General features: G+C 38.9%; 1 protein-coding gene across 1 annotated transcript in view; it reads right to left on the reverse strand.

Moving 5' to 3' along the window:
• The window catches only part of TRPM6 (transient receptor potential cation channel subfamily M member 6), a gene marked incomplete at its 5' end in the record, with an annotated part of 71,561 nt that overhangs the window by 15,588 nt on the left and 29,987 nt on the right, over window positions 1–25,986 (reverse strand). The window contains 15 exons of the mRNA XM_040580501.1: window positions 1,740–1,765; window positions 3,201–3,259; window positions 5,552–5,649; window positions 6,551–6,677; window positions 7,589–7,701; window positions 8,416–9,554; window positions 11,315–11,447; window positions 13,832–14,031; window positions 15,552–15,666; window positions 17,275–17,449; window positions 18,405–18,656; window positions 20,762–20,890; window positions 21,973–22,107; window positions 24,780–24,935; window positions 25,526–25,754. Of these exons, the coding sequence (XP_040436435.1) occupies window positions 1,740–1,765; window positions 3,201–3,259; window positions 5,552–5,649; window positions 6,551–6,677; window positions 7,589–7,701; window positions 8,416–9,554; window positions 11,315–11,447; window positions 13,832–14,031; window positions 15,552–15,666; window positions 17,275–17,449; window positions 18,405–18,656; window positions 20,762–20,890; window positions 21,973–22,107; window positions 24,780–24,935; window positions 25,526–25,754 (3,086 nt within the window). The remainder of the gene's footprint in view (window positions 1–1,739; window positions 1,766–3,200; window positions 3,260–5,551; window positions 5,650–6,550; window positions 6,678–7,588; window positions 7,702–8,415; window positions 9,555–11,314; window positions 11,448–13,831; window positions 14,032–15,551; window positions 15,667–17,274; window positions 17,450–18,404; window positions 18,657–20,761; window positions 20,891–21,972; window positions 22,108–24,779; window positions 24,936–25,525; window positions 25,755–25,986) is intronic.

The following is a 25,986-nucleotide window of genomic DNA, read 5'->3' on the forward strand; positions in this document are numbered from 1 at the left end:
GATTTTTTAATTCCTTCCACCCCAGAGTTTGTCATGAAACAGATTAATCAGAATTACTGTTTCAGCATTCTAAAGAGAATTACTAATAGGCTTTAACTACATTATAATGTACAGTGTATTGGCAGATTTCAGTCATCAATGTAATATAGCCAGATGACTTATTTATTCAGGGAAATGGTGGGAAACTTGTGATATTAACCTCAAGGACATGTAGCTTCTCTAAGCCAATTACACCTCTGGGATATTAAAAGCACTTTGCTGTCCATCATGCTTCACAGCCTCCCAAAGGCATGATTTTTCCAACTCCATTCTCACTCATTAAGCATTCCATCAACTATACTATGACACCAAAGTTATAATACTGTCCCTTTAACCCACAGCATCTGAAATGTTGTTAAAATATAAACAGACAAACAATTCATGTGGGTACACATTTAAGAGGCACCACCAGATAATTTGGTCCAAAAATCTTTGTTTTATAAAAAATATTTATAATAAAACCAAGATTAATGAGCATGTTCCCATTAATCAGATGAAATCACTTTTTTCTGTTGGAAGACAATCCTTCAAAATGCGAGACTTCAGAAAATAAGTATACTGTACTATTTTTAATTCTGAAAAATAAAATAAAAATCAAAACTGAATCTTCATCAAAATATTTGAACATTACACTTTTCTTCTTGGTGTATTTTATTTGCTTATATTCCCTTTTCTAGCAAAAGAGATCTTAAATAAAAAATATAGATAGATGTTGGGGGAAGGCACAGCATTTCCACTGAGTGCCCTTGGTGATTCAAGGTTGCTTTTGCTCTCTTTCTTGCTGGACCCAACTAGCTTTGTTACATTTCATATGTTGTAAAACAACTAACATGAAAAGGGGAATGTGGGCTAAGTCATTCCTTCTGAGGATGGGAAAACTGGATTTTAATCAAAGCATTGGTGTGCTTTAGAGAGTAGCTCCACCAGTCACTATGCATGCAGCAGTGTGCTTCAGCACTGCAGTATTTTGTGAACAACCCAGAAAGAGCAGCACTTGAAGGGGAGATGAGTCTAAGAGCAACTAATTTCTGCACCACAGCCAGCCTCAAAAAGAGATAGATGCCAAGCTGCTCAGCCTCTTATGGCTAAGTGGCATGTCAGGAAAACTGGAAGGTAGACTAAAAGGCAACAAATACAAGTAAAGTTAACTCGCACTCTACTTTTGTGGAACAAGGTCATTCCTCACTATAACCTTGAATTTCTTCATAGGCAATATCATAACAAATTCAATCCTTCACTGGTTCCATAATTTCAGGAAAACCACATAAACAGAGGAATTACACCAAACTGCAAACTGAAAAATCAAGCATACACTGAAAATCTTACATCACAATCTATCCTCAGGTATACACCCTGCTTTAACTCAGGAGGTCTCTTGGACTGCCAGGGATGAAAGCAGAACCATCATCTTAAAAGTTTCTTCCTGCTGAAGAGGACAACATTACTGGGCAGACTAGAGTAAAAAAAAATTTTTTTTTCTTTTAAGATTTTGCAGTTATCATGAGGAAGATATTTCCTCATAAAAAACCTTTCACTTTAAAGTACAAAATAGCAACTAACACATGAAACAGTAGCTGATCATTTTCCTATAACCCTTCAACTACAGTAAATCACCTTCCTTTTGGACTTGTACTTCAAAATTGTCTGAGTGGGATTTGCAGAGAGGAATTAAAATGAGTGACAAGCAACTAAAAACTTACTGTCAGCTTCCTCTGAAGTTCTCAACCTGTTTAAAAGCAAACATTTGATACTTTATTTCAAAATTTCTGTCATTAACCTCATACTAGTACATATAAAAAGATGTGATCTATGTGAAGGAAAACCTCACCAAGGCTTGATTGGGAATCATAAAACAAAATAACCCTCAGTGCAACTTTTTTCATTACAACAATCAGCAAATACTCTTGTTACTGAAGAACAGCCACATTTTTCTGCATGTTTCTTTTTCTTCTTTATGTTGAACTGCTCTTACAATTCTGCCACTGCTGGTCATTTCATTTACACTGCAATAACAGCATCAGTTAAAGACCACTTGTATTACATACATAATTGTTCATTTTTCAATCAATGCTGAGATGTATTCAGAGCTACATATGCCATTACCATTGCTTGCACAAATAGACTTTTTTAACTGATGGTCCTTCAGATTAGCAAGGCTGCAGAAAAGACTACAGCATCAGCACTAATGTTAAAGCAGTCTTTGTTACAAAAGACAGAAGATATGATTCACCTCACAGACCAGAGATATCCAGTCAAGACAACAGAATAAGCTGCAGAATCAGGCCTATATGTCCTGCTGGAGAGTATACAGTTTGCCTACTGCTTATAAATGACTGGGTCAAAAAACCAAAAAGCCAACCACAGTATGGGTAAAAAACACAGTATCTTTTTTTCCTCTTCCCATGGTGAAAGCACACAGTATGTGACAGCTTTCTAGTGTCTTCTATCTATTACAACCACAGTGTTATGAAGTAAAAGAGATACAAAATAAATTTATGAAAATAAGACAGAAAAGGAAAAGGAACATAGAGACAAAGCTGCATGTGGAAAAAATTACCCCCACTATTAAGATAATGATCAATCAAGCTGGGGAAAAAATAAAAAAATCCACAATAAAATTGAAAACACTTTTGAAATCACTATACTTGCACTAAATACAATCTAAGTTTAATAACTATTGAGAAACATCAAGAAAACCAAGCTAAATATTTTGTAAAAGTGCAGACTCAGTATGAAAGAGATTAATCAGACAATGAGAGAAGCTTTCAGAAGCTGGTAGCATTTTAATTATTAAAAAAGGAAACATTCAATTTGCATAGCAAAAGCAAATGCAACTTTTCATGCTTACTAGATTGGAATAATGGCTAGTTAAAGATGCTATGGTGATCTTAGTGATTTAATTAGAAAATTGGATTATTGTTAGAATAAAAAGGGGTGTCTATTCCACCTAAAATTACACACTTCATTTAAATGGATCTTCTTTATCATTGATAAGGCTTAATTTAAAGAAACTTAAACAGACTGAATTGCCTTAACTCTTTGTTTCACACCAATTTCATATCCTAAGTATACTGTAGAACTGAAGTGGAAACTTGCAGAAAGCATAGAAGTCTCTTTCTAAAAGCATGTGATAAATATCTCAATATACTAATAATACATACAAGGAGATCCTGTTCAGATTACTTTTGTTGGTGGCTCCAAATATGCTATTACTCACATCCTGCAAAGAAGAGAGATACTTTTACTGGTAAAATATGCACATCACTGTCATATATATGCTACACAACTCATAAAGGTACAATCTTGAAAAGATATTGATATGCTTATTGTTAGCATGAATAATGACACTGACAAGGAGGTGAATCACAGCACTGCCATACCTACACTAAAATGGAACTCATTCGCTCGAATTACAGTTTTTCATCCTGTGCCCATACATATAAATAAAATACTCAGGTATCCACCTATACCACAATACACTCACAAAAGTGTGTTCTAATATGGACAGAATTCTCTTTATATTAGAAAATTCCAATTTAGGGATAGGTTTTACAGTTGTTGAAAATAAAATGCACCCTAAACCTCTGTAACAGAAGGTAACACGCTGAGCAGCTTTCCAGTGATACCTAGATCACATATTTTCCAGGTCTTACAGTTGAAGTACTCAAACAGTCTTTAAACTCCCAGCAGTATTAGGGAAAACTGGGTCCTCCTAATGTGCTAGTCAGAAATGGGATTGTTCTTCTGAATAGTAGGCAGGCAGATTTTAATCCTCAAAAGAAGTAGAGCCCGCCCAAAAAGTTCAAAGATGACAAAGTTTAAAAACTCAGCTTTGAATATTATCGGAAACTTAACTCACTGGTTTCTTATTTCACTCATATTTTCACCTTGTAGTTTGCTTGGCAGATGAAAAAAATCTTTAACAAAACCAAAACCTTTCCACATACAACCTTGCTTTGCTCCCTGCTACCCATCAGAAGGGATTTCTGAACCACTGGTGTTCAATAGGTAAATCTGAGAAGCACCACTTTAGGAAAAAAAGTGTTTCTTTAAAATATATCATACTTCAATTGGAACAGTTGGATGCAGCAACATTGCTACATCTCAGCTATATATATATATATGTATATTTGCATAACCCAGACAGGACTTAAAGAGAGGCCATAGCTATTCAGTAGGTATTGGAGGCTCTATCTTCAAAGAATAAACAATTTGAATTCTGGAAGTGGTTAGTTTCAGCCTAACTCCAATCCTGTTGTAATCAGTGGAATTTTTCTGAGAACTTTAAAAATCCCACCCTTGAGTTTTACCCAAGACATCTTAATATGAGTTTTGAAGCACCAGATTATCTGATCCCTTCACACAGTTTTCCTGACTGTACATTTATTTTGGTTGTCTGACCCTGTGTTTCACAGATACAAGATCAGGTTTTACAGAATACAAAATCAGTAATTTACTTCTACTTCTCTCTCTCTTCCACTCCCCCCCCATCCCATCCCTAAGAAAAATGTCATCTTTTAAAATTTAGATTCAAGCTCTCTTCCCTGGTATTTGGGATTCAAATTCTACAGCACTCAGAGCAGTAGATCTGAAACTATATAGTTTATTTTTATTCCTTATTAAAAAAAAACAAACCACATTCATTGTAAAAAAATAAGCTAGCCATTTAAAGATGACCATTTTAGTAAACAAGAGTGCTATAAGTAAAACAAACAAGGAAGTGAGCTGTTGAAAAAGGAAGAGGAAAGGATTATTTCACAGTTCCTTTTCTTAATTTATTCTTTGTTAATTTCCTTTCATACCTCTGAGATACGCCTACACAATGTAGTGAAAGATAGATACACTTTCTTCCATTAGCTTTTAAATGAGATGAAGTTTCTGTAATCCAGGTTTCTGCCCCCAGTCTTCAGGAAATATAAATTGGTCTAGCTCCATCAAAGTCACAATGAGCCTATGTTAATTTACATAGGCAGAGTACCTTTGTATTATGGAGCTGTAAATTAATTTTGATAAATAATAAGATACAGCGTTTATAAGCCAGTGGTTAAGAAATCTAAGCTTTGTAGTTATTATCATTATTTAACTTCCACTTTGTAAGAAATAACTATCTCTGTGTGATAGATTAAGAGCTATGTAGCTAACTTTATAAAATTTACTTCACTCTACTAACCAATTCTGCCTACAGGTATAAGACCAAACTGTGTGCTCACTCATTCCCTAATGAAACGTCAACACATGCATCAGTTCTGATCAACTTCTTCATATGCAGAACCACTCTGTGATTCAATAATTTAATATCCTACTTCAATAATCTTAAAGAGTGTTAACAGCTGTTAAATTATTCATTTACTCGCACACATGCACTGTGCCAGCAGACAACAAAGTTCCTCTTCTCTCAAGAGGTATTTCAGGACAAAGAACCTATAGTGGCAAGCCCAGGGACATCAGTAGAGCTACCCTGGACTGAGTCCTGCCAGAGCTATGAACTAGGATGTGTAATCTTAGGTCTTACCTCTCGAGGATGCCTCAGGTAATCACAGAACGGTATGGTATGTCTACCGATGTCTTGATTTTTCATTTTCTGATGCATGTAACTGAGACGTTCCAAACCTAGCCAAAAGAGGAGGTGTCAGTTATTTCCAGAGTGTAAATGAACAGCTCTGCTGCTACAAACTAAACACCTATGCAGTGCTATAAAATAAACACCTATATACCATATTGCCCCAGCAAATGCGTAATGGGCTATAAAAGCAATAACAGAATTTCATAGGGTTAGACTGGACTGGTTTTGTTCTCTGTCAGCAGGTTTCAGAAGAGTGCAGCCCTCCTCAGACCATGCTGTGCTGAGTCACAGCATTCCCTGGTGCTTCTTGCAGCACCTCACAGGATGAAGCCAGTGAGCCGCATCACAGCAAAGCCAAAAGATAAGACAAACTATGCAAAGGATTTCTGAGAATGAAAGAGCTGGAGAATTATTTAAAAAGAGTGAGAATGCCATTCCCTTTTCATTCCAACAGAGATGATACAGAATTCATTTCTTCCCTTTGGTGGATGTGTTACTGAGCAATGAGTAATGAATAATGCATGTAGAAGATCTGCCAGCAGATACAGTATCACAGCACTGTCTGTGAGTGTAAATGCCCTGAAAAATTCACGATTTTTACAATTAGCCAGGATGATATTTTAGAAGACATCTCAGGAAAGGAGACAAAGATATCATCCTCCTTGCTTCCCAATTACTCCTGAGGATTAGTACTCCACTATCTTCCATGCGAGACAGGCAGCACTCCCAGAAAGAATTAACTGATCTTCCATCCAACCTAAGTCCCTTTTGCCTCTGCAATGACACAGCAAACAACCAAGTTGTGTGCTGATGCAACCTAAATCTAATTCTGTAAAAATTATGGCATGAGGTGAAAGTGGTGGATGATACTCTGCATTTTAAATTTTTTATTTACTGCTTCTTTTTAAAAGCTGTTCTGAATTTCATCATCTCCAAAACATCACATACTTAGCTGCCTGAAGTTAGACACAGTGAGCCAGTTCTTGCTGTGTTTCTCTTGCTCATCCCAGATGTTGATCTCTGCGGGCTCTGAGCTCACTTGGGTGTTCTGGGGACAATCATCCACTCTAATCACCTGGAAAGACATAGAAAAAACAATACTTGATTTATGCGATGACTAGCACCTCTGCAATTCCTCTAACAGCCTATGACATGGCCTTTCAGAGCATCACTGAAATGCCAGTGACTGAAGTCACTCCCAACTGGGAAACAGATTTTCCCATTTTTCTTGTAACTTGGAGAAGTCGTTGTCTAGCTAATGATGAAAGATCTAGCACTACAGCTTTTCAAAACAAATTTTGAAGTCCCTCAGAATACCTGCAGAGGTACCAGATCTCAAACTTCAAGTCTAAGATCTGTTGCTGACCTGAGCATCTTATGTCAATAAATCAGTCTTAAAGTTTCATTGCATTAAACAGAGAGAACTCTTTCCAATGACGAAGATCCTAGGAAGCTCTTTATAACTTTACGAATAGATTTTTATACACACATACAGTTATGAAATTTGCCCTATACATATGACACAATCAATTCGCTGTCTGCAGTGTGCTAAATGATGGATTCAGAGAAAAGTCTGTGGGACTTTTGTAGGCAGGAGACAACATTACAAGGCCTGGCTTGCTGGTTCACAGTTGCACACCACCTGGATATGGCTCACCACTCCTTCAGTCTATCCTAGATCATATGAAGCGTCCCCAAGTCCTGCTGCCAGCTAGAGTGCAAGGACTGATCCCTTTCTGTGAAAACTCAGTAACACCCCGGTATACTATCTTGCAAAGCCCATAGACTTCAACACATTCAAAACTGAAATCCACACGTTCAAACAAAAGGGAAATTAAACCAAAGCCAGACACACAAAAAAGGTGCCCCAATTTGTGTGCAGCATTTTAAATGTATACATTTTCAACTAAGCAACACTGCAGAACTGCTCTTAATGAATGAAAAAGACAGCTATGGGATATGTGATTCTTTTACATCTGCACATACCGGCACCTGAAGGGGTTTTTGATTCATCTTTCCTTTGCCAGACTTTCTGTCTCTGTTCTGTTGTTTTGCTTTTGTTGCCTCACTGTGGTGTAGCTCACTGGATCCTAAAGGCTCTGTGGGAAAGAGTCAAAAAACACCATTAAGCTGCAGAGCTTTTGTTTACTGAGAGAAGATCTGATAAGACTGAGAGCTGGCAGATCTCCAAAGCAAGCTGAGAAGACTTGTGACAGCCAAAGCTAATACTCAGGAAGTTCAGTGCAAAGATGTGCACCATCATAAGACATAAAACAGCAAATGTTATCCATCATCTTACACTATTCATACTTAGAACTGGAATTTGCTGTATTTTAGCTGTTGGTAAGCAAACTTGTTGGTGGACAGGAAGAGTTTTAAACTGGCAAGTGTTTCTTCATTCTCCATGCACCCATCTACCCTAAGATACTGCTAATGAATCTCTTATGGATTGTGCAATTTATTTTGGCTCCTGCAACTCTTGCATTGCATCCCCAGAGCAGAAGACTTTCCTGGAGCAAGCGCAGTCCCTTTGTAACCCCAGCTGTGTAGCCACAGCCACAGGGATCCCCTGAGATGGGGAGAATCAGCGTGGTTGACACACAGATGAGCTGCAGTTTACATACCAGGTACACTTCAGAAATTCCCTACAGCATGAAGACCCAGCACAAAGAAAGTGAAGTAGTAACTCTGGGCTTCCTGCTATTATCCTTAGCTGCAGCTAATAACTCCTCCATTCAAAGGTAACATTTTTATAATGTCTTGGGCCCTCCAGTAAAAAGTACTATGCAGGTGTAGTGGTTTAAAATTATCACCTATGGCCTTGAAGGTTTTCCCTCTTTCCTCTTTCTTAGAGGACTGTAAGCTGTTGCTCCTGCAGAAACTCCAGTTCCTCCAGAGTGGGCTGATCCAGAAGGAGGTGCTGCGCTTCAGCTTATTCTGAGAGATGATGCTGCTGTGAGGTGATCTGTTGGAGTTGTAGGAAAAGGACTTTGATTCTCTTATCTGGACATGCCTGGGAGGACTACCCGTGCAATTGCAGTCACTGTTATAGGTGGAATGTATGCACAGGGCCACATTCTTTGTTTCTGAGCTGAAAACCCCTTTTTCATCACCTTCAGAGAATCCCCAGTTCACATAACCACCTTCAGTTTCTTCCCTGTCATCACAGGAGGGTGCTGCACTCTCTCCAATACACAGTGACGACTGGAGACCAAGAGGATGATCAGTCTCTATGGCATTAGTCTTTTCTGATGGCACATGAGGAACAAAGTCTCTCTGGTTCCACTGATAATCTTCTGACTCTTTTCCAACAAGGCTGACACTCTGCAAATTTTGCTGCACCATAATGTTACTTTGCAGTACATCTCTGAACGCATCGTCCTTGTACTTGGTAGGAGTGCTCAAAAAGGACATATTTAAGGTTACATCCTCAGAAAGAGACCCTCCCTGATGGTCAGGGGGCACCAGCAAAAATTGTCCATATCTAGTGGCTGACTTGGTCTCAGAGGATACTCCCGAAGTGAGCGTGTCACTTTCTATCTCTATCTTTCGAGAGCTGTCTTCTACCATCTTGTTACTCTTGGTCCTCAGTATGTGGTCTTTGCACTCGGATGGCCACTGACTCCTTACTAAGCTCCGTAAAAGGGAAGGTGGCATGCTGTAGTAGTGGTATTTCTTGTCATACAGACACTCCAGGCTGCTCAAGGTCTTGGAATAGAGTGCATTGCTCCAGCTATGGGGCAGCTTCCTACAGGTTCGATGTTTTGTGTCAGCCAGTAAGGCTTCTTCCACCTGCAAGGTGTCTACAGCTGAAAGCACTTTCAGGATGTCCACTGACAAGGCAGACAGGTCTTGCAAATGTCCTAACTGGCTGTCCAGGGAGAGAAAAGACTCCTTGATATAAAATACCTTCTCATGCACTTCTTTAAGCTGCAGAAACATCTCCTCCACTCTAGGTGGAAAAAGAAAATATAATTAAAATACCAAAACACAGATCTTTACTTCTGTTTGCCCGATGATGAAGGAAGCTGTTAAAACATTTCAAAAAGTCAGAGTTTCAAACAGCCCTTTATTTTTTTACTAATGGTGACTTCCATTCCCACAAATACCTATATTTGTCAAAAAACATCCAGACTTACGTGTCCTTCAGATTACTAGCCCACAGTCAGTGACTTTTAAAGACACAGGCTTTTTTTTCAAGGAGTATCTATTTCAAAAACTGTTATTTTCCTACCAATGTCCATTCCTTGCCATAGAACTACTAAACCACGGACAGCAGGATGCAGCTTTGGAAACCCTGCATTGGATATTGCTGAAAATGTAAAATGCTGTGAAGTACAGTTCTTGTCAGCCAGTCACCCTTCATTTCTACATTTCTTGTGCAATCATGAGAAGGACAAGGCTCACAATAACCTACAGATGCTCTTGTGTTTCTCAAACACTGGATACTGATGTGAAAAGGGTCTTCCCAAGAACCTGTCTGGCCTGTGGGAACAGATTCTCTATGTCTGATGCCATCAGTTATCTTTGGGTAAAATTCAACTGCCCAAAAAACAAAGCCTTTTTTTATGGTCTTCAAATCCCCAGTGAACAGCACAAGAACTTCTTGGCCTGGAATTATATGATTTTAATGAAATCATTACTTTCAAGTTCCCTGAAGATACTCTTTCTGGTACTCTATCACTAAGACAATGATAGACTAACTGCAGGCAACGCGCAAAAGTTCCTCCTTTCCTCTGTCACTGAGCAACTAAAAGATGTGGTATTTAATCAATAGCTGAACAAAATCCAAGGCCAGTGTCATAAAATGTTTTATTCATGTAAAGTATGTAAATTCTTTGCATTAATGTTATGCAATGCTGTGAAGTGTGTTTCACCTTTGCACTCAGAAAAAAAAATCCTTTCCAGATCTATATTTATCCGCTAAATGAAATCCTGTTGCTATAATCGATTCTGCAGATTTTGAACAAAGCTACTTATTTCTTTTACAGAGGACATTATTTTTGCTTGTGTGTTTTGTTTTAGTATGCAGAAAATAAGAGTATGGACAGGCAAAGACTAAGAGGCTATCTTTCTCCTGGCAAAACAAATTTATTAGATGAGATCAGTGTTGGCATTCAGTAAGACTTTTTATAGTACTCGTTTTCTCTAACTCTTCCCATTAAACTTACTGGCAGTTTTGCCATTGATTTCAAAAGAAAGCTAAATTAGGCATATATTGAGAGTTTTGAAACCCTGTTGACAGTTGTGTATTGACATTTTGCAAACCAAGACACTACATTGCAGAAAAGGCTAAAATGGTTATATGGTTATTTCTGTAAACAGCAGTTACTCTCAACCAGAAGCAATACTCTCACAGCACTTCTGCACTGCCAAGCCTTTAAATAAAAATGTGTATTGCATGTCATACTCTGGCACATTTTTATGGTGCTATCTGGTTTGCAAAAGTGAAACTGAGCAACACCTTGCTGTATCCTTTTAATCACCTGCACACACCTGGGGATGCAATTCTGCCAGCAAGGCTTCCCAACCAGGCCTGCCATGCAGTTCCAACAGATACATTTCCATCAAATTAGCAATGCTTATACATGTTATTGATCCTTATGTTCACAGTGGCTACAACCTGTTCCAAAAGCATTAGTTTATCAAAATTATTATTACTTTTTATCTGACAAATATATATGAAAAGCACAAATCTGCAGCAAAACACACCTTTCTGTTGTCAGACGGATCCTTTCACTGTCACTGGAACTCAAGTTTTCATTCTTCTCATGAAAATATTTTTCCACACACTGTTCCTCAAAGTCATGGAGCTTCTTTAACTCCTCATCACTCAGGTACAGCTCTGAACAAAGGAGGCAGGAGTCAGTACAAAGCATGCTGATGAATGCAATTGTTTATAAGCATCCATGAGAAAAAAATAAATCTTTCAGAACCAGTTTCCTTCCCCACCCTTGACAAGAATGAATCAGACCTAACTTCATGAATGTGGGCTTATGTATATATACACCCAACATGCCAAAAACATATAAACAGGTTTTTATCTTTCCTTAGACAAAGAGCAAAATCACACTGACAAAAATTCCAGTGAACTCCCTTTTAAAGCCTCAAAAACACATACCCAAATGGCTGCTCATAAAGACATATTTTCTTCCAAACTTTTTCCTGTATTTTGTTATACATGTGTCACTCACCAGACTTAGACATAGATATGTAAAACAAAGATTTCATTATACTTTGGTCCAGGCATTCATTTAGGGCTAGTTACCTATAGTAATTATAGTCCTTTCAGGTACTCAAAGCCACAAAGGTTTTTTTCACCTAATTGTCTCACATGTTCATATGTACAAAACATTAAGCAAAATTATTGGACAAAAAAGAACACATGCAAAAGTTTGAAACTCCACAGCTTGGGCTGCTCATGATGCTATTCACACCAAGACTTCTGAGAGAACAGATTGATTCTAAGTCAGTATGAAGAAATGCATACAGTGGAAAGCTGCTTCTCTGATCCAAACTCTCCATCTTCCAAGCTCTTTTTTTCTTTCCCTTTTTGCATACCAGAGTCCTCACTCTACTTGCTAGGGGGGTATCTGCACCAAGCCACACGGAAGTGTTTGTTACAAGGTTGCAGCACTTGGATGCAACACACAGCTCAGCAGGGAAGCCCTCTGCAGTATCCTGGGGTCCCCCTCTCACTCCCAATCAGACTTCATCACCTCTTAGGGTCTTTTTTACCGCCTAACCCATCTGTGTTCTTGCCTCCAAGATTTTACTCTGTATTTTGGTATTTTCATTAGTTTTCCACAGGGTGGCACTGGATCCTCATTGCTAAAGCCAGTTAATTATAACCACATCAAAATTATAGAAGAAATCTATCAAGCAACCCATAAGCATATAGAAAAGGGACACAAAGGTATATAAGCAGGAAAAAAAAACCTCTTTCTGAGAGAAGTGTAGGCAACGTGTGAGCCCTCTTCTATCCAAGGACTCTTAGATGTGCTAAGCAGTGTTTCAGTTCTTGTGCCTAATGCACTTCACAGGTAAGACGTGCTCTGTGTTGTGTCAGTGAACTTATATTATGCATGCATATAAAGTAAGCAGTAATACTTCAAAGGCAGGCTGATGTATCTAGTCATGATGGAGCAGCTGAGCCTGGGAGCATCAGTAAAGAAGCTCAGCATTGATTAGTTAAGCCCATTTTTGAACTCTGTAACCACCTGTGAGCATGCCAGATATCTTCAGGGACTCATGTTCAGCAGAGAAAATCCTAAGTGAAGCGTAACTCAGGCAGGGTCTGCTCACTTCTGTTATTAGGCATCAAGGATATATCACATCACAAATAATGAGGCTGTATAACACCACGAATCAACATTTCCAAATGTTTTTTTCAGACAAGGTTATAGTCACCAGCCTCTCCTCTTCCCCATTTCCCCGCCTCACCTCACCAGCCACCAAGCCCTACTATTGCGTGTTCGTACTCATCCCAACATCTTGTGGTCCTCTTCCCAGAGTGGCTACGGCTGCTCACAGCAGAGCTGCAGGAGCTGGCGACAGAGATACGGAACTGGCATCGCCTTGAAGAGGTGTTAGGAAGAACCCCAGGATGGAAAAGTCCAGGTTAGGAAGGGTGAAGGAGGTAGGGTAAAGGTACAGTGATGAACCAGTGCACAAAGGGAAGGATGCAGTGAGGAAATGGAAGGCCCTCTCCCTCTTTGCACCTCCCATCACTGGATCTCCTCTGTCCTTGGGCTCTGCAGCTACTTTCTCTGGACAATTTAAATGGAATTGTTGGTCTTCTCAGGACCAAATGTACAGAAATGTATACCTCAGGTATTGTTTACTTTCTTTCAAAATAAGGCTACTCAATCCTACAGAATAAGTTGTTGTCACTTTATTTCAGCTCAGAGTTGTGATGTGTCTTGACCGATGCACAGTATGTAGCACAGGAAAAGCCAAATACAAAGCAAAGCACTCCCCTAGTCACTTTTTCCTACAAGAGTTCTCAGACTGGCAGGTTAAATGCCAAATACAAAGCAAAGTGTTCCCCTAGTCACTTTTTCCTACAAAAGTTCTCAGACAGGCAGGTTAAATTCAGTTTTGCAAATAAAAACAGTCTCCCACCCAGAGAATATCTTTTTTTTTTTTTTTTTTTTGAGGAACTGAGCTACAAAGTGATGGGAGGCTAGCAAAACATTAATCAGCTGTTTCTTTTGGTCCCCAGCTTACTTAGTCCAACGTCGCCTTCCTCTTGATCCAGCTCATTTGGGGGCCGATGGTGGAAGATGCGATTTATCAGAAGTCCAATGTGGCTCAGGAGGATGAAAGGTGGAGGTAGCCATGGCTTCTCATGGTAGGTCATAATGTAGCGGTACCGGTTGTACTTCCAGAGCTTGTTTGATATGGACTTCAAATCGAAATAAACATTACTGAGAAGAGAGATGGAGAGGGGGCAGTATAAAACACTCCTGTGAGGAATACTCCCAGTATGGCACAAGATGCTTGTCTACAGATCTAATATGACACTGAAGAAAAGTCCCATCCCTCCAGTGAGGTAAATCAGCTTAGCAACTCTCATTTAACAAAGCAGCAGCATGTGCCTGCAGCTAGTGCACTGAGAATGAGATCTTCAAAGCTGCCTAACGGATTTGGAGATCCAATTCCCATTCACATTAATGGGAACTGGGCAAAATACATCCCTGAAGTGGCTTTGAAATCTCAGCCAGATTATTTAAACTTTAATACATAGCCTAACTGAGAATTCAACATTGTCTGCCTCTTTGGACTGGATTAAATGTAGGAGTCAGTCTAACTGTTAACAAAACAGTTCTGTGCACTCCTCCTAAACAAAATACTTGCTGCAAGAGGCATTACATGAGCAATTCTTCTGCAGGGTACTCTTTGGAGCTGTGATGTTACTAAATGTGACTGTTGTTGCACTGAATAATTTCCTAAATCTACTGTTATAGACCCAAGTACAGGAAAGCAACTTTGTGGTTTCTGGTACTGTAATTTCAGTTGCACCATCATACTATACCAGTATATAATCACAAAAACATCAGCTTTGCTTCTGGGAGCAAATTAAATACAATGCTCATACCCATTTTTGTTCCCACTCCTGGTACAATCAAATCACTAGGCAGAAGATTTAACATATCATCATTGCTGAAGGTTTAAATCTAGAAATAATTTAAATTACAATTTCACAGCTGTGTATTAAAAAAAAAAAATTATGCCTTGCCACAATTTCAGGAAAGGGATTTCTAATTGGAAGTGGGAATAGAATGAGTTTTGATCATTCCGTTTTCTTGAATATTAATCACTACATTTCTTCATTTGAAATTTTTTTAATCTACAGCTGACTTTTTCTTCCCAAGAAATACTAGAACGCTAAGAAAACATTAACTACTTGCATTAAACTGCTCTTTACTAGTATTTTACAGAACTTGATAGATTTCAGACTAAAACATATCAAATTGCACCAAACAACAGGAATTTTCAAATTATTTCCAAGGAAAAGCAGGCTCCTACAAAGTCATTATCCTCTTCTCTTGAATACCTTCTCCACTTACCTGCCTATTTGAATCTTGGGCTGCCCTATGCTGAACATTATATAGGCTCTCAGCACAACAAATACAACTTTCAGGGACAAAGGACCAATTACTTGAGAGCTGAATTAATGTTGCTTGTTTGCCAGCTGGAGTTGTTCAGTTTCAGAGAGTCAGATTACGTTTAAATGGCTAAACAGTTTAGACGTCTTCTCACAACCCCTTCCTCCCACCTTTTTGCTTCCACCATTCTTTTTTTATTCACCAGACCATAATGGAATATGGGGTAACAACCACCATCAACACGCCCCCGATGGGGCATTTTTGGTGAAAGCCTTTTGCAGAAATGTTGTCAGAACATCTATTAGTTGCTTTTGCAGCAACATACCCTGGGTACCTACTTAAAGAAAGCAATAAGCAAGTTGACCATGATGATGTACTGCACAAAGAGGTACACAGCTTGGAGGAACGGCGTGAGGAAGGAGCCAGGAGGACAGTCTTCATTGGTTTCACAGACTGAAAGTGAAGGACATATAGATCATGGTTAGCATGGAAATCAGAGCACAGTACAGCAATAACGTGCTCCCCATTTGCCCCAGCAAGAATAGTCCTCGTTACTTCCACAGAGATACATCACTAAATTTTCAAGTAAAAAGTCTACCTCCACGTAAAGGAGACCTAAGACCTCTTCATGATATTAATGCTCCATAGATTCCATTGCAATTCAGAAGCTGTAGACACCATTTCATATGTAACAGTTCCTACATCAGTCACCCTGACTTTTTGTTAAGGACAAAACTGATGCAGCTGAAATATATTTGGGAAATGGCACATACTAAAGTAAACTGAAATCCAAATCTTTGATCCTTAAAGCAAGTGGCAAAGCTTTCACTGACTCCACTGTGGAAAGCATAAGCACAAAGGCTGCTTTATCACTACCATAGTGTTATTCCTTTAGAGCTTCAGCAAGACCAGATTAATTCATGTGCAAAAAGTTATAAAGCTATGAGTATTTGTGAGATGAAGTAACAAATCACAGAAATTAAGGGATCCTTCTTAATGTTTTCAAATTGTCAAAATAAATACCTTTCAGTCTTTATAATTTTTAATCAAATTTTACACCTTTGAGGAATTTTAAAACAGATTTATAAGGCAGTAGCCCTAAATTCAGGACATACACCTCAGCATAATGAGTCATTAGAGAAATCATAACTGTATTTGGGAAGTATCAAACTTCTAAAGGTTTAGCATTAATACGTGATTAAATGGATTAAACTGTGAAACTTCAGAGCGTGCTTTCATTAAAAGAATTTTGATGTATATAACCAAAATACCTAGCCATCACATGACTCAGCAATAATGGATGTAATATCTTACATTATTTTAATGAATCAGGTCTATGTTGAACTATGTATCTCAAATATCTGTACCTATTTGCATACCTACTTCTCTATTTTAGGGACTGGTTTACTTGTACTCATCACTTAGCTGTGTAAGAGTGCCTTCCACCTATAATGCTGAGATACCTCCTGTAGTGCCTGGTTCTTCTCTCTTACTAAGACAACGTCAAAGCCATAATCAAGATATAACATTTTTCCTATTTACATTCATTGATTCTCTTTTTCCCATGTTCAACTGGTTTATGTGTTTAAGAATTATACTTGGCAACTCTTACTATGGTGAAAAATAATTTTTCTTTCTTATTTTTCCTCTTCTGTTTTCCCTTTATTCTTTCCTCCTTTAAGGCAACTTTGTAATCTTTTCTTCAAGAGATCATCAGTTTTGGATTCGACCAACTGGAAATTCATTTCACTGCCAGACCCACTGACCATGAACTACCTTAGTATTAGTTCCTATCTGCTTTGCTCTGAGCTTTGCAATCTACTTCATGTGAAAAGCTAAATTTCAAGGTTTTAAAGCTTAATCTTTATTTTTAACAAAGAAGCTAATATTCTCACCATTACTCGTGCAGTATTACTCATTGAGGACATATATATACTGGAATCAAAATTGTTTGAGGAAGAATAGACTCAACACGTAGTAAAAACTCTAGTAGCCCGAAGTGGACATGTTTCTGCACATATTAAATTTAACCTGTTGAGCTGTATTGTGAAAATTACCTACCATCTATTTCTCCAGCATACACCTCACCAAACATCATCCAGTAGGGCTGAAATACTATATCTCGTGCCAGAGTCCAGGAAGGAGGCTCCTCTGGTGAAAGGATTGCCTTTCGTGATACTCCAAAGCTCAACAGGATGATGGCCATCATGACCACAATGTAGAACATGTTTGCTGTCTGGAAGACATGTTGGCATGAAAGAATTAGCTGGGTTAACTATATGTAAAGGAGACATACATTTCAGGGAAGACTATCAATCACTGCTTTTACAAAGCAGAATATAAAACCAGGGCTAATAATCTAATATGCTAGAGGAAATACAGATATTTTATTTCTATGACCTGGACTACCCAAGTACTTTATAGACATTAAAGTTATCCTGGACTAACAAGGCCACAAGTTCTACTTGTCTCTCAAGTCCCTCTCAAGATCTTCAGCAAGATTTGAAAAATGCAGAGATGGTCCTTTCCCTCAGCGGTATTTCTTCCAAACTAACAGCAAGAAATAGCAGTGACAATTATTTTGCCTTCTAACACTGAATCAGAATTACTATGCAAGACAGAATATAAAAGTATTAATAAGACAGTTCCCAATAACCAAGGGAAATCACAGTGGGAATCTGCAGATGTCCCTCAAGACTAGGCAGCAGTTCAGTAGCAGTTCTTGTACCAAAAGAGAAAAAAAAAATTAACTTTGATCTCGGAGAAATTTTGCCTGCTAAAATGGAATATAATTAATTGGATCAAAATGTAAAATAATAATGAGACAGTTTCCAAGAGCTAGGGGAATTATCTATAGTAGCGAGCCCGTCTGCAAGAGACAGTGATTTTTCTTTCTCCTATTATCAAGCTGGATCAGAAACTCCACTCAAATGCAACACTTCTCTAAGGAATGAAGCAAAAATGGCTTTTGTGAATAAATTCAAATAATGAATAAATTACAGAGGACTAAAATCTGATTATGGTCAACTCACAAATAGAAAAAGATGTGGTATTTTCAGGTAATACGTTCACAATGAATTATTAGGTGACCTCTCCTTCGATCATCATTATTTTCTGTCACTTCTGACCTTTACACATTCCTCAATAGATGCCTTAATGACAAAAATATTGCCCCCGAGCACGATACTTACCATCTTCCCAATCATTGTCAGGTATGGGCCAGCATGCTGATTCACAGCAAAAAGATCAAGGAGCCGAGTATACCAAAATATTATATCCAAGCAGTAAAGTAGCCTCCCTGCAGTCTGAACAGGGGGATCGGACCAGCGCAAGCCAAAACCAATCATAAACAGGATGATAGCTACAGAATCAGTAAAATTCCAGTATTCATAAATCCACACCTTCACTTTTTGGCGGAATTTTCCAGGTTCTGAGATAAATACCTGAGTAGAATAGGGGGGGGGGGGGAGGGGAGGAAATCCAACAGAACTCCATTACAATCACAGATACATTCTTTAACCTTTTCCATCCAAATCTTTTCATGATATTTGGGAATGTAACTTTTTCCCCTTTTTCTTTCTTTTTTTTTTCTTTCTTTTTTTTTTGTTTCTATTTTTTCCCCAGGCTCATGTAGTGCAAATTGACATTCAGCATTAACTGAGGTTTGTGCTTATACTATATTGTGTTATATTGCTCAAGTATGCCACACCAAATAGGATAGCTCTTCCCAAGGAAAAAAGTATTCTGAGCCTAAACCCATTCACCACAGAGCATTTTCCTCAGCAGAAAAGAGCAGCCAGTAGAAAACTGTTATGCATACAGATCATTATAATTTAACAAGCATTTTCTAGAGGAATGGCCACAACCTGCAACAGCCCTTTCAAAAGCCCCTAAGTCATGGAAAGTACCAACCTAACCTTGCTGATGGGAAAATAACTAATGTCTTTTATTTCAGACTGAAAATATAAAGATCCTTGTATTCCACCAAGGACATGCTAAAAAAAGGAGCACAGGCAACTAGCAAGGTAAAGAACGAAATGTTCACTCCTCCAACTGTGAGGTGCCCCAAAGGGATTTTAAGCTTCACTGAACAAATGTCTGAAGTGGAAGCCTTGGGAGGCCATAAATAAAACCTTTGCACATTGCAAGTCAGCGCTATGTAAGATCACACTGATAAGTACCAAGCAAAGGAGAGATTTTGAAATGTTACGCCCTGATCCTGCAAGAGTTTACACATATGAACACATTAATGTAAACAAGTAATCCTACTCAATTGAGCCAGACTAACTCACATGGGGAACCAGTTGCAGGATCAGGGCCCAAGGCTTTAACAATTAGTTGATACAATCTAGAGAAATAGAGGTTTGCAGTTATATGTAACAAGGTCCTCAGCAGTTAATTAAGTAATGCACATGTAAGACACAGCGTCCTACAAAGTCTTTGCCAGCAGACCAGAACTAGTACATGGACAAAGAAAATCAAGTAGAAGACATGAATTTTGAAGTCTCCAATGAACATTAGTGCTAGAAAGAAGAGCTGATGTTTCTACAGTCCCACCATCAAAACAATGCTACTGCACAACCATGATTAAAGTGCTTGCTATTTCACAATTTTTTTCTCAGACAATCCTTGTGTAGATTTTTTCAATTTTATCTCACACAACCACAGAACTTTTATGTTTATCCAAGCTTCGGTATATTCCCAGCATTCCTGCTGCCCCTTGAAATCCCTCACATCTTTTGTACTGATGTTGCAGTCTTCTGAGTGAGCTGTTCTAACAGCATCCTTCACTCAGAACTTTGCTGCAGTTTTATTCCTCTAAAAGTACAGCACTTGAAATAAAAGACAATTCACACTACCATTGCTTACTATGTGCCAATTCTACAGTGAAGATATGTCCAATCAGATACAATAATTTGGGAAATACACAGTTTCATTTGTCCCCAACCTCAGGTTCAGAATGCAAGCTGTGTTCAGAAGCTTAGCTCTAATCAATTGCAAATAACAGCAATTAATCTTGATTGGAATATCATTTTTCCATGCTCAATGAATCCAGCAATAAAAGTTGACGGTTGTTTTCTCCCCGGTTTTGTTTATAGAGGGTCAGTTAGATCTGACAGAGAGCCACAGATTATTCTATGCACAACATCTATTTATTGATTAAAATGTCCACACATTGATTAAAGTGTAAATAGGCAAATTCCATATTTGTTATAAGAAATCAAATCATCCACCAAAAAAAAATTAAGAAACAGGTGCCTACATGAGGGCTCCAGATCTCAGTTCAGCACAATCACTCTCAAGTGTCATTACCACTGGCATTACATAGAAAAAATAGAGATTTAAGGACAAACTTTAAGATGCATTTTCAAAGCCCAAGCGCTGGTCTTCATATAAAAGACCTCTCAGAAATAAACGCCCTGTACAATTCTTTCCTCTGCTAAATTCTTTATAAAAAGAATGCGGGATTTGGCATTCTTCTGTTTATGGTATTCTCTGGTTTATAATATATCCCCTATAGATGAGAAGTTTGAATGGAAAAGCTTACCTCCCTGACTTTCTCAATAGCAGTGCTGAAAATATAAATGATAACAAGCCACTCTTGCACACTCGGTCTTGGTTCCATCTTCACCAACACAGTGTAAGTGAAGAGCATTAGAAACGCCATGTATGCCATCTACAAAACACAGGATACATAATCCGTACGCACAAAAATCCTGAACAAATTTCTTCAAACATATTAACAATGATTAGCCTGACTATATGCATTCAAACTACTGAGCACTGTCAGATTTTTAAGCCCACAATCTTTCCTCCGGTTCTCCAAAGCACTTTTTATGGGAATATGCTTAAACATCATTTGGAAATGGATGCTTTAGTGCTGAAAAAATGGGAGCAGAAGATGAATTATTGCAGTGCATGTTCACCTAGGCCCTAAACACATACATAAGACAGACTATTTTATCTGCACACTGTTACTTAAACATAAGGGCAGTGCTATGCTTTCATTCTAACCTTTTGTAGGAGCAAGTAACCATCCTCAGAGCTACATGTATCTGGTTAACCAGTTAAGCTCATTAACTTGGTAACCTAGTTAATCAGTACATTCCAAAACACAGGAAGAACAATGTCGAAAGCACATATTTTAAAGATAACAGAACATGCTATAATTGTATCTGAGATAATAGATTAACAACCTATAAAGCAGTCAACCATACCCTGCTGAAGGAGTAACAGTTTATGTACATGGTGGTCTGAGCCAACACACAGCTTGATATTAAACATCCTAAACTCTACTGACACAGAGCTAGTTACCAAAATTTGTTTAATAAATTCACATTTCTCTATAGTAAATTATCTTCTATAGATTAATATTCACTCCTTCAGAAACAGTTCTTAAAGAAAGGGACATGGATATCTGTGAGGGATTTAAGGCATTTAAGGCCAGCTTCAAATCTATCTCTACATGTGCAATTAACCTCTGTAAAAAGCTGTGCTCAGGGTATTTTTTAGTTCCTTATAGTTGTTTTTTTGTTCTTTTTCATTTGTTTTGTTTTGGGGTTTTTTTTAATGCAGCTGCATGATTTCAGCAGCAAAACACTTGACTTAATTGTGAGATAAATTTTCAAATGTCTTCCCATCCACCCCCACTGCTAAGCGGCTGCAAATCCGTTCTAGGCAAAGTAAAACCAGCATCAAGTAGTATTTGAAGGATAAAAGGAGGGGTTTGGCAGTGTGAGTTCTAGCATGATGACCAACCGTGTGAAACCAGAACTTGACAATTGGTGCATTGTAGAATTCATAGATTTTTCTAATGCCAGGCAGGTTTCCTTGTCCACCATCTACTTGGCTTTCATCAATCTTCTGAGCAACCTTCTCCACGTCATAATCCTTCTTTAAAAGGAAACACCATTTTAAAAGTAAGAAAACATGGTCTAATTGCAAAGGTTGTGTCATGTTAGAGGGAAGACAGATGCAGATGTTTGAGCTGTGTTCTGAACATACAAACCATTACTGTAACTTGATTTTGTCTGGTTACAACAATCTTGTTTGCAATAATTAACATGCATGCTTTTCCACTATAAATACTCATTTAGAGTTTGCTCTTACGACTACAGTCAGTGGACTGGGCTTCAGCAGACCTGAAACCACTCCTGCTTCTGCCACATATTTCATTAAGTCTTTAGGCAAAATCACTTAATCACTTTGTGTCTCACTTTCCCCATCTGTGAAATACAGAAATTCCCAATACAACATAACTGTGTTAGCTTAAAACTCTACTGACAACTGTGGCTCATTCTGAAATAATGGAATGAGCATCACATTTCCACTCATGTATAAAAATGCACAGAAAATGTCAAGACAGTGAAATTCTAAATACAGAATCTAATTGCTATTTTCAATGTCTTGTACGCCTGATTAGAAAATGAGGATGAAATATTCTCTTACAAAGACCTGTCTACAAAAAAATGCATGCAACTTCTTTTTATTATCTTCAGTAAAATAAAACCAAAACAACAACTACAAAAAAGCAAACACACTTGATGCTATATCCAGAGTTTGACACTTGTTTGAGTGGCCCTCTGAAAGTACAACTATTCGATTGCCACTGAAGCCTAAGAGCTGCAGACACACTGCAGTGGGCAACTGACAAAACCAGAAGGTGCTGAACAGAGATGAAGGAGAGAGGCCTGGGCAACTATAAATAGCTAACAGCTGGGCAAGGCTGAGAGAACCAAACTACCTTGTTCAGTTGTTTCAGTGTTGGCCAATTGCTTTGGCTAATATTAATGCTAAAACTTACTAGACATCTGCAGTACAACACTTTCTATGTGAGATATTGATGCCTACTACACATGAGACTCAGAAAAGTGCTAAACCAGAACATTTGATGCACAAAATCATCCCAGTGTGTTAACATCAGATCCTCCAAGGTAAAGGAAAGAATTTATCCCATGAAAGAGTGCAATTTCCAGCTGCAGCAGGCTGCTGGAATTCATGACTGTGTGTGAAACATGCTCTATATTGCACATGTATGCTTTTGAAATTTCCTGTAGATTTTACTATAATATTTCATATCAGATTATTTAAGAAAAAGTTGTAGTGTGGCCTTTTGTTTTCATCAACACTTTATATTAGATAAAATCAGAAGTTAGGCTTATTGCTAGTCCAGGAAGGAAGCAGCCCCATCTGAGGCAGGCAAGAAAAGTGCTTATGTGCATTGCTGTGTTGCCTTCCACCATACTGCAGGGTTGGTTCTGTTGCAAATAATTACAATTGGCCTATCCTCTGTATCATAGCTGTTAACTAACTCCATAAAACACATTTTTGAACTGACTATATTAGACAGGCACTGCAGGACATAATGGCTTCAAGCATTTTCATCATCAGAGGGAGAAAACACAAGCGTGGCATTGACAGGCCTACCATAATGCTGTGAAAGCCCTCAACGACAATCCACTCCTTTTTATTTTACAGAAGTTGAAAGTTTACTGAAAAGGTCCCAAGCAATCTACAGTGCTTATCTGGTGTAAGATAAGCAGAGCAGAGCAAAACAGACTGCCTGACAGCTCTCACTTGACAATCCTGTTTCCATTGGTTAGCACCTCACCAACATTTACCCTTCGGGATGGAAATTCTCTATATACAGTCTACCTCAGACTGAAAACTTTTGGAAATTTTCAGTTCAAGGAATGCTTTGTGGAAAAAGATAAAAAGGATAGACAATTCTGCTTGGCCGAAGTCTGGGGGAATTCAGGCCTTAAAAAGGCAAAGACTTCACCGTGCTGGAGGCTCCCCACAGACGGGCCTAAGGACTTTTGTGCAACCACAGGTCCCTGCAGAGTGTTTCAGGACTCAGTTCAGGTGACTAAACCAAAAGCACAGTGCTTCTCCTGTGCTTTAATGGCACCTCTGCTAGGCTCAAGCATATCAGAAGTAGAGATACCCTGTTCCTCAACAAGAGGGGCAAGAGCTAGACCTCCTGGAGAGCTATGATGTAAGTCAGAAAACAAAACCCCAAGGAGAGGCTAAGAGCGAAGGATGGCGATGGAGAGGGGGAAGGGCTGTGGCTGCAGTATGGAGCAGAAGCTGCTGGCCAGGCTGAGTGGGAGGAAGGAGCAAGCTGGTGAGGACGGGACCTGGGGTGCCTCAGTTCTGCTGCCCCGGCTCTGGGCAGCTTGGCTGGGCAACCTCAACTGGGTTTTACGGATATGATTTTGTATATGACATTAAACCATTCTTAGACTGGTATACAAGATTACACAGGTATTTATCTGCAGCCTGAACAGACATTGTGCCCTAAAATACCTGTGTAACTGACAGAAAATTATAATCTCACCGTACCTCTGTGAGGTTGGGAAGGATTTTTTCATTATGGCCAGGACAGAAGCAACACCTAGGACAAAATGACTTGTCCAAGGTCACTTCAGTCAGTATCCAAACCAGGGATCAAACCCCTACTTATCGAGAATTAGGCCCCGACACTTCCATCCTCACTCCTCAGGATTATACTGTGGTAAACAGACAGACCCTGACATTCAAACGACTGATCACCACAGACTAACCAGAGACAAGGCATCTTTAGGGCTGGTTGGGCTCTGATCCCCATGATACCACGTGAACTGGTGGGAGTCTTGAGACTGAGGCACATGAGACATTTCTGCCTTGCTTTTAAACTCCAGCATCAAGATGGTGGGAGGCAGGAGAATACTCATAATGACCTAAAAGAGAGACACAAGATTCAGGAAATTAATTCAGCAGTGGTAGCATAGACCTGAGACCACAGTCAGCCATGCATGCTACTAGCACAAACCCAGTGCAATTCCATTGGCCTGGGAGGGAAACACTGTTGTGGGGAATCTCTGTATCACACTCCTACAGCCTCCAAAGAAGTGTGTTGCTCTTGACTGTTTTGTAGCTTTGAAAAGTGGCATCTAGAGGTACTTTAGGTACTGATCCCTATGTCCAGAGGGATTGCTCCTGTCAGCAGCTCTGCCAGAGAACCAGCAATGCAGCGCAGTGAGAGCAGGTGGGGAGGGACTGAAGGGTTCTGAGAGAATGGGAATGGCAAAAAAACCCTCACAAAATGTATTCTCCCAATGTCATCCCACAGCTGCTTTTGCAAAGTAAAATAGAAGCAAGTACTGTCGTCCCTCCCCACTTTTCTTTTCTCTCCTAAATGTGCATATTCCAATCCATGTTTAAACCCATTGTCCGAAGCTGCACGAAGCACATTCATGACTGTCACAAAGGCGTGTATAAAGCATCTAAACAGCATCTAAATGCTCAGAAAAAGCTGGAGTGATGTTACCTTAAACCAGGAGTTCTTCCGCATCTTCAGGCACCCCATCCACATATCAGTCAGCAGCATCTGTGTGCAAGTATGGGATATGAAGGACCGCAGCCCCACAGACACTGCTAGTTTTAAGCAAGTTGAATTGCTCCAGTTTTTCAGTTCATAGGTCAGCAACTTCATAGCCATCTGCTCATTTTGTTTGAATGCTTTCTCCAGCACATCTAAGGCAAGCTGCCCAAATTCCCTAGAGCAGAAGTGAATTAACAGTTAATATTACAGGTATCAGTCAAAACTCAGAATGACTCCTGCAAAGAGGTTGGTTTGAAAACTCCATTAACTAAAGTTGAGCTAACAATCTCAGTCCATATGCCTTCTCCCATTCTTCCTGTTGCTTTATCAAATGGCTAATGAAAAATAATTTGGGGAGTACACCTTACTATATATGGTTATCCTGTTTCCTATTTTTTTATTTGTTT

The sequence above is a fragment of the Falco naumanni genome, chromosome Z, assembly GCF_017639655.2.
Source record: "Falco naumanni isolate bFalNau1 chromosome Z, bFalNau1.pat, whole genome shotgun sequence".
NCBI classification, from domain to species: Eukaryota; Metazoa; Chordata; class Aves; order Falconiformes; family Falconidae; genus Falco; species Falco naumanni.